Source organism: Piliocolobus tephrosceles, unplaced genomic scaffold (genome assembly GCF_002776525.5).
Source record: "Piliocolobus tephrosceles isolate RC106 unplaced genomic scaffold, ASM277652v3 unscaffolded_13949, whole genome shotgun sequence".
NCBI lineage: Eukaryota > Metazoa > Chordata > Mammalia > Primates > Cercopithecidae > Piliocolobus > Piliocolobus tephrosceles.
This window is the reverse complement of record NW_022295364.1, coordinates 1-8583: the sequence shown is the minus strand read 5'-3', so window position 1 is coordinate 8583 and position 8583 is coordinate 1. Positions and strand designations below refer to the sequence as shown.

At 48.4% G+C, this 8583-nt stretch overlaps 2 protein-coding genes across 2 annotated transcripts; both read right to left on the bottom strand.

The window, feature by feature from the left end:
* Nucleotides 1-482: 482 nt before the first annotated feature.
* Nucleotides 483-1931, bottom strand: CUNHXorf65 (chromosome unknown CXorf65 homolog). The gene is made up of 3 exons (XM_023200354.2): nt 1539-1931; nt 1347-1433; nt 483-1144 (listed from the first exon to the last, which is right to left on the bottom strand). Exons 1-3 carry the CDS (start codon nt 1561-1563, stop codon nt 957-959), a joined length of 300 nt encoding a protein of 99 aa, XP_023056122.1. The 5' UTR covers nt 1564-1931; the 3' UTR covers nt 483-956.
* A 485-nt stretch (nt 1932-2416) lies between these two features.
* On the bottom strand, nt 2417-6942 carry IL2RG (interleukin 2 receptor subunit gamma). Its single transcript, XM_026450150.1, has 8 exons — nt 6741-6942; nt 6217-6370; nt 5824-6008; nt 5473-5612; nt 4572-4734; nt 3611-3707; nt 3289-3358; nt 2417-2933 (listed from the first exon to the last, which is right to left on the bottom strand). Exons 1-8 carry the CDS (start codon nt 6853-6855, stop codon nt 2748-2750), a joined length of 1110 nt encoding a protein of 369 aa, XP_026305935.1. The 5' UTR covers nt 6856-6942; the 3' UTR covers nt 2417-2747.
* Nucleotides 6943-8583: the final 1641 nt, after the last annotated feature.

Genomic DNA, 8583 nt, shown 5'->3' with positions numbered 1-8583 from the left:
AGGGTTTCACCATATTGGCCAGGCTGGTCTTGAACTCCTGACCTTCTTGGCCACCCAAAGTGCTGGGATTACAGGCATGAGTCACTGGACCCAGCCTGGGTTTTTCAATGGATAATTTTTAAAATGCCTGTCTTGTAGAATTATTGTTATGATTTTAATTTTAAGAACACTCACAATGGTTATTCTGAGTAAGAAAAAAACTTTAATTATGCTTGATATCCTATGTTAAAGATCACAGCACAATGTTTTGGAAATATTTTCCTTTGAAATAGTTCAAATTTTGCCGGGTACAGTGGCTCATGCCTGTAATCCCAGCACTTTGGGAGGCTGAGGTGGGTGGATCAACTGAGGTCAGGAGTTCAAGACCAGCTTGGCCAACATGGTGAAACCCCGTCTCTACTAAAAAATTAGTTGGATCTGGTGGCGGGCGCCTGTAGTCCCAGCTACTAGGGAGGCTCATAGGAGAATCGCTTGAACCCGGGAGGCGGAGGTTGCAATGAGCTGAGATCGCCCATTGCACTCCAGCCTCAACAACTGGACAACAAGAGCGAAACTCCGTCTCCAAAAAACAAAACAAAACAAACAAACAAACTACTTTAAGCTAGTGGATCTTACTTCTTCCCCTTAGGTATGGGCCTAGGGGAGAGTATGTGTCAGATAACCTATTATTATAGAGGTAGTGCCCTTCCTTAGGCTGACTAGAGATGGTCAATTTGGATCTAGTTGAGGGCGTTCTGTTTTTTGAGGGTGTTCTGTTTTTTGTTTTAATTTGGTTTTGGTTGTTTTTGGTTTTGGTTTTGGTTTTGGAGGCAGGGTCTTGTTATGCTGCCCAGGCTAGTCTCAAACTCCTGCCCTCTATCAATTCTCCCGCCTTGGCCTCTCAAAGTGCTGAGATTACAAGCATAAACCACTGTGCCCAGCCTTGGATGCCTTGTTTTAAAGATAAGGTTCATAATCTATCTTGAAGGCATTGTTCTATTTCTGGGGAACATTCCTGAGCCTCTACCTGGTGGCCCACGCTCCACCTTACAGACGTAGTAGGTGCTTCGAGCTGTAAGGTATTTGCTGGCATACTCTGCATGGGTGGGCTTCATCAGGAAAAGCATCTTCATTTTCCCCGTTTGTTCACACAAATCGATGGTGCCTGGAGGGAGATCACAGGGTAATTGGGGCAGCTAAGGAAAGACAGTGGGAGCAAAAGGGGCCAGTGATCCTATACAGAATGGGTTGGAGGAAGCTGTAAGGATATGAGGAATTCCCTTCTTGCCAGGAGGAGGGCTTGGGGATTAGAGATGACCCAACTCCCTCTGACCTTTGGCCATTAGTCCCCTCCCCAAGCTCCTCACTTGTTTTAGGCAACTTTACTTTACTGCGGATGTAATGCAGCAACACGACGACAGCACAGTTGGTATTGACCAGAAACTGCTGATTATCTGAGAAGAGACAGGATAGGACACATGGGCCCGTTTCTGTGATCTCCACTGCCCTCAGATCCCTCCACCCCCATCCACAGACTCTAGTTCTATGCTGCCCCTCACCTCCATGTTTGATGAAGATGAACATGCCCTCAAGATCGTCTCACTCTTCACAAAATGCCCTGATGAGTCATGCAGAAGGAGGGTGTTCTAGAAGCCTTGTGTGGGGCAAATAGGCCTATAGGGTTGGTGGACTGGAGAGGCAGATGGATTTCATAGGCTGAGGATGCCCAGGCTGGACAGGCAGGAGAGAGCTGTTGGTAGTTGTGGATAACCAGTATCCCCAGGGGTGGGGCCTGAGGCTGCAGTTGAGGGATTATGAGGTCAGAAGTGGCAGGTGTGGCCAAAAAGTGGAGTAATGATAAGGAGAGAAAAACTTGGGTGGGGTATGTTAAAGATTAGTTGGAAAGGGGGGGCAACATAGTAAGTCTAACTCTTTTTTTTTTTTTTTTTTTTTTTTTTAGACGGATTCTCCCTCTGTTGTCCAGGCTGGAGTGCAGTGGCACAGTCTTAGCTCACTGCAACCTCCGCCTCCTGGATTCAAGCAATTCTCCCGCCTCAGCCTCCCGAGTAGCTGGGATTACAGGAGCGCACCACCATGCCCGGCTAATTTTTGTATTTTTAGTAGAGACAGAGTTTCACCATGTTGGCCAGGCTGATCTCGATCTCCTGACCTTGTGATCCACCCGCCTCAGCCTCCCAAAGTGCTGGGATTACAGGCGTGAGCCACCACGCCCAGCCCATTCTAAGTCTAACTCTAAACTAAACCCTAGAATGAGTGCAGGGCACCTGAAAAAAAGTCAGTTTCCAGAACAGTACTCTTTTTCTAGCGAATTGGTAATACTCCTGCCTCCACAGCATAAATGTACTACTCCTTTTTTTTCCCCTCCCACCCTCCTTGTATCCCATGTTTCCCCTACTCCTCACCCCCATGACAGACATTTTTGATGATTATCAACAGAAACTTTATTTCTCATCGGTTCAGGAACAATCGGAGGGTAGATGGAAAGAGGAAGGGAGAGAAACAGGGAGGGAGGAAGAATCCTGTGAAAAGGAAGGGCCAGACTAAGGGAGATGAAAACATGTACAGGGCAAAAGGGTAATTCTCAAGTGGGGAATGCCAAATGAAGAGGCGCCTACATGGGGGCACAAAATTCCAAATCAGCCACAATGGGGTGAGGCGAGTATGAGACGCGGATGGGTTGAATGAAGGAAAGTTAGTACCGCTTAGGGCTACAGGACCCTGGGGTTCTTCTGTCAGAGGATTGGGGTTCAGGTTTCAGGCTTCAGGGTGTAACATGGGGGGGCCCAGTAGGGGCTATGTTGGTTACATGGGGAGGGCCCAGGCCCCTCCCCGAGGGCCCCTCCTTTTGGGGGAATCTCACTGACGAGGCAGAGTCGTTCACTGTAGTCTGGCTGCAGACTCTCAGCCAGTCCCTTAGACACACCACTCCAGGCCTAGAGACAGATATGTCCAGGTCAGGGGTCAATTAGGGGCAGGAAGTAAAATACCGAGCTCTGTGCCAAAGGAGTACTCATGATGTCCGCAACCACTGTAATTGATTACAGAAGGGATACACAGACTCCTGGGCCCCCAATACCAGTTTCCATCTGCCTCACTCAATCTATAATCTGCGCTTCTGTGTGTGTCTCTCTCTGTATAGTCCATCCCCCATTTGGTCGGCCACATCCTGACAGTTAGTGCAGGGCCTCCTTCCCTCTCCTCTCTGCCCCTACCCCCACACTCTGTCTGTCTTGCTGGCAGGCAGTTGGCAGTTGATAGACTGCAGCATGCTTATGACAGCGTTCTCACCGAAAAGTTCCCGTGGTATTCAGTAACAAGATCCTCTAGGTTCTTCAGGGTGGGAATTCGGGGCATCGTCCTGACAGAGGAGAAAGAGGGAGCAGGAGCACATAGGTTAAAGCTTTTTTATCACCCTTCTCCCAGTTGTCCCATATGAAATAAAGTGATTGTGTGTTCTCTGTGCCTGTGGCTTCCTTCTATCACCAAACTCTCTTGGTTCATCTCTCATTTCTTACTGTCTCATCCTTTACTCCTAAAGACCCTGCAAAACCCTCCTCTGCTATTCTCAGCTACCGTTCCCCTTATTTTTCTGGGCTTCTCCAAATCTCACCGTTCCAGCCAGAAATACACACAGAGAAGGCTGATAATCAATCCCATGGAGCCAACGGAGATAACCACGGCTTCCAATGCAAACAGGAAAGGATTCTCTACAGAAAAAAGAAAAGCAAAGTGGACCTTATATTTGTTGTGCGCCTACTACATGCCAGGCACTGGTGCCAGGCACTGCGCTGAAGACGTACTCTCTGTTTAATCCTCACAACAGCTCCTGTGAGGCAGGAACAATTATCTCCATCTTATATCTCAGGAAACAGAATCCAAGAGTTTAGTGATGTACCCAAGGCCAAAGAGGTAGTAGTATGTGGCAGAGCCTAGATCCAGCTGGTTCCAAAGCCATCTTCACTTTGCAGGCTCTCTAGGAATGCTTCAGGGAAATCCTATACACTCTATAGCCCCCTTGAGTACCCCTAAGCCTCCTTCTCAATCCACACCCTCTAACAACACACTAACCCAACCCTACACAGAAAAACCTTGATTTCGGCCGGGCACGGTGGCTCAAGCCTGTAATCCCAGCACTTTGGGAGGCCGAGACGGGCGGATCACGAGGTCAGGAGATCGAGACCATCCTGGCTAACACGGTGAAACCCCGTCTCTACTAAAAAATACAAAAAACTAGCCGGGCGAGGTGGCGGGCGCCTGTAGTCCCAGCTACTCGGGAGGCTGAGGCAGGAGGAGGCTGAGGCAGGAGAATGGCATAAACCCGGGAGGCGGAGCTTGCAGTGAGCTGAGATCTGGCCACTGCACTCCAGGCTGGGCGACAGAGCGAGACTCCGTCTCAAAAAAAAAAAAAGAAAAAGAAAAACCTTGATTTTTAGAGGTTGGGGTTGGACAGTGTAGGGAGATGGGGCACCAAGTTTGGGGGCTTTAGTGATGGGGAGAGGAGCAAAACACAGTGGTGTTAGAAAGGCTGGGGTGTTGGGCTTATGGATTGGGGTCTTGTGGGCCCATTTTACCTTTTGAAGTATTGCTCCCCCAGTGGATTGGGTGGCTCCATTCACTCCAATGCTGAGCACTTCCACAGAGTGGGTTAAACCGGCTCCGAACACGAAACGTGTAGCGTTTCTGCCCATCCACACTAGGCAGGGAGAACTTATGTCTATAATCCACTGATTGTTCCTTGAGGAAAAAGAGGATGAGGGAAAGTAGGTGTCTATGAGAGAAGAGAGAATTAAAACATACCCCTGAACACCCACCAGTGTCATCTCTGCTACTTCCCAGTTTCTCTCTCCTGAGTACTCAAGCCACATTGCTCCCTTCACTGACTTGAATCTAATGCCTCCCCTCTGGATCCCCTTAATGGCCTCCTTTTATTTACTTGTTTATCTGGTATCAGGAAGAGTATGGGTAGGGAATCCCTAATGAAAACTCACTGGTGTCAGGCATGGTGGCTCACGCCTGTAATCCCATCACTTTGGGAGGCCAAGGTGGGCAGATCACCTGAGGTCAGGAGTTCAAGACCAGCCTGGCCAACATGGCAAAACACTGTCTTTAGTAAAAATACAAAAATTAGTTAGGCATGGTTGTGCATGCTCCCAGCTACTCGGGAGGCTGAAGCAGGAGAATCACTTGAACCCGGGAGACAGAGGTTGCAGTCGGCCCAAGATCGCCCCACTACACTCAAGCCTGGGCAACAGAGTGAGGCCGTCTCAAAAAAAAAAAGAAAAGAAAAGAAAAAAAGAAAACTCACTGGGGATTACAGGGAAAGGAGTTGGAGGAGGGAGGGTAGGGGGTGAGCAGAGAAGCTGGGAGGCAGAGAACAGGAGCTTGATATTAGGTCCTCCTATCTGTCTGGTTGAATCCTTTAGCCCCACTTGCTTGGCCTTAGCTGCTACATTCATGTCCCTACTCACTCACAGTCCAGCTGTGGTCCCAGTCAGTCCGGTACTGCACCAAGTGCTCCAAACAGTGGTTCAAGAATCTGTTGTTCCAGTTCAGTTCTAGCTGGGATTCACTCAGTTTGCGAAGTGTTAGGTTCTCCGGAGCCCAGGGGATCACTGGAGATATGTGTGTGTATGTGGTCATTCCCCTGGCCTAGACAAGTCAGGATCCTGAAGGTAGTACCCCTAATACCTCCTCCTCCCTTCCCATCCTGATCCCCTACCTCCTTTGTTCTGCCCATCTACCCTTATGATAAAATAACACTACTCCGTAGACTCCAATGTCCCACAGTATCCCTGGTCTCTTGACCCTTTCTTTCCAAATTACCCAGATTCTGCAGTTTTAGCATCTGTGTGGCCTGTCTCCTGGGTTCCCGTGGGTCCTGGAGCTGAACAACAAATGTTTGGTAGAGGTGGATCTCCTTTTTTTGCAACTGACAGCCGGAAGTGATTTCTTCAGAGAATAGATAGTGGCTGCACTTCTGGACTTTATCATTATCCGAATTCTTGTACCTAGAGGAGAAAGGTTGGAAGGAAGAGGAACAGTGGGGCCAATCTGGGTACTGCAGCTATCCAGAGCCTAGCCTCATCTCCCCTCAACCAACTTATGACTTACCCCAGGAGAAAACAGTGGGGCACCTGGGAGACTTGCTACCCTCTTTCTTGGTCTCTGATCCAACCCACCTCTTGTTCTTCCCCTCCCCGTCTTCCCTTCTCATACCAATAATGCAGAGTGAGGTTGGTAGGCTGGGGCTCAGAGCTGCTGTTCCAAGTGCAATTCATGTACTCGACATTGAACACAAAACACTGAACCTCTGGGAGGGGCAGAGTGGAAACACTGAGGGAGTCAGTGGGCATAGAGGTCAGGAAGAAATCTAGATTGGGAAGAAAATGAAGGCAGGGAGGGAAAGAGAAGAAATGATGGTCAGAAGGAAGAGGCTGAGCATGGTGGCTAATGTCTGTAATCCTGGTGCTTTGAAAGGCTGAGGCAGGAGGATCACTAGAGGCCAGGAGTTTGAGACCAGCCTGGGCAACATAGCGAGACCCTGCCTCAAAAGAAAGAAACAAACAAACAAAAAAGAAAGAAGTAGCATGAGGCAGGGAACCCTCCCCCTTCCCCTTCCCACTCTACTTTTCAATTCTGCCCACATGATTGTAATGGCCAGTGGCAGGTTCCAGATTTCTGTACAGCCCCTTCCCACAGCCACCCTTCTCACCAGCCCCCTCCAGTCCCAGATTTCCCACCAGTTGTGGCGTCTTCATTCCCATTGGGCGTCAGAATTGTCGTGTTCAGCGCCACTCCCAGCAGGGGCAGCTGCAGGACTAAGAGGGATCTGAATGGTAATGATGGCTTCAACATGGCGCTTGCTCTTCATTCCCTGGGTGTAGTTTGTCTGTGTCAGGAACCTGGGTCCCTCACCCACCACCCCTCCCCACCCACACATTTCCTCTGTCATAGCTTCCGGTGGAAAGAACCTTATAAACCAGGGCTTTACAGAGGGTGTGGCAAATGTGTGCTGTGTGACAAAGGCCAAGTCCTCTCAGAGATTAGGTGCTGCTGTAAGGTGGTAAACATAAACTAAGGCTGGATATACAATAGTGTCACAGACTCAAAAATCCTCAGTCCACCTAGATCCTGGGAAGGATCTGTTCACTACCACTAGCACCATTCTCAACCACCTTCTCCTCTAAATCACTACCTTCTATAATGGAAGTTCTGAACCCCACCCCCGACATCACCATCCTATGCCATGCCTCTTCCTTGACTCGGTCACCCTTAAATCTCTGTCAAAGCTCTACTGTTTCGGGAGGATGGAAAATACCGTCTTGGCTCCTGTGGGCACATATACAGCTGTCTTTCCTCTGATCTAATCCAAACCAGAATACCCACCCTTAGCTGCTGCCTGAGCTGGGTCCCTGTTGAGACTGGTGAGGAAGTGTGACTTATAATAGAAAAAGATTCTAGAAATGGAGGAACAACAATACTAGTTTCAAGCTTCCCATCTTCCCCCAACTCTGCTTCTCTTCCTGCCTTCCCCACCTCAGTCGATGGTATCGTCACCCTCTCAGTCACCCAGACTTGAAACCTCAGAATCAGCTTCAATTTCTCCTCCTCTCTCACCCGGAGAATATAACCCACTCTGCTTCTGTGGTGTTTCTCCCAACAGTTTCCTCCTTTCCATTACCACAGCCACTCTGCTAAATCAGTCTTTCATTAGCTCTAGTCATGATTCTTTCTAGACTCCACCAACTGGCCTCCCTTTCAAAAGGTCCTCTGCTCTCTAATCCATTCTTCAAGCTGTTGCCAGTTTTACCTTCCCGCAAAACACAGAGCTGATTGGAGAAGCCGCTTACAGAAACTATTTATTCAGCAAACATTTATTAAGTCTTTAATATGTGCCAGGCACTGTGCTTATGTTCTGAAAATAGACCAATAAGACATCCTCATGTTTCCAGATGCTCACAAAAAAGTGGGGAAGACATAAACAAGTAACACAATATAGTGTAACAAGTCCTATAGCATAAATGTAGAGATATTACAAAGTATGTGAGCACAGAAGAGGAAGTAACTAAATTTACCAAGATGGAGAGAGGGGTAGTTTAGTGAAGGCTGTGCTGAAGAGGTGCTATTTCAGTGGCATCTAAAAGAATGAGTGTAATTTTACCAGACAGAAAGTGAGGTAGGATACCAAGCAAAGAAAAAGAGCACTTGCCTGGGAGTCTCAGGAAAACTGGACTATATGGCCCAGTTTAGTATTTAGTGTGTATCTTTAGTATGTATTAGTTTGCCAGGGCTGCCATTAAGTTATCCCCAAATTGAGTGGCTTAAACCAACAGAAATTTATTCTCTCAGCCGGGTGCAGTGGCTCATGCCTGTAATCCCAGCACTTTGGGAGGCCAAGGCAGGTGGACTGCTTGAGCAGTTTGAGACTAGCCTGGCCAACCTGGTGAAACCCCGTCTCTACTAAAAATACAAAAATCAGCCAGACATGGTGGCGCACACCTGTAATACCAGTTACTCGGGAGGCTGAAACACAAGAATTGCTTGAATCTGGGAGGCAGAGGTTGCAGTGAGCCAAAATTGTGC

What these genes read in the sequence shown, in the direction of transcription:
- CUNHXorf65 (XM_023200354.2), bottom strand. Translation starts at nt 1,563, where the DNA reads ATGTTCATCTTCATCAAACATGGAG. An exon ending in CATCTTCATCAAACATGGAG is followed by an intron (nt 1,434 to 1,538) that starts GTGAGGGGCAGC and finishes GTCTCTTCTCAG; the next exon opens with ATAATCAGCAGTTTCTGGTC. An exon ending in AGTAAAGTTGCCTAAAACAA is followed by an intron (nt 1,145 to 1,346) that starts GTGAGGAGCTTG and finishes ATCTCCCTCCAG; the next exon opens with GCACCATCGATTTGTGTGAA.
- IL2RG (XM_026450150.1), bottom strand. Translation starts at nt 6,855, where the DNA reads ATGTTGAAGCCATCATTACCATTCAGATCCCTCTTAGTCCTGCAGCTG. An exon ending in GAATGAAGACGCCACAACTG is followed by an intron (nt 6,371 to 6,740) that starts GTGGGAAATCTG and finishes TTCCCAATCTAG; the next exon opens with ATTTCTTCCTGACCTCTATG. An exon ending in ACTGGGACCACAGCTGGACT is followed by an intron (nt 4,735 to 5,472) that starts GTGAGTGAGTAG and finishes TTTTTCCTCAAG; the next exon opens with GAACAATCAGTGGATTATAG.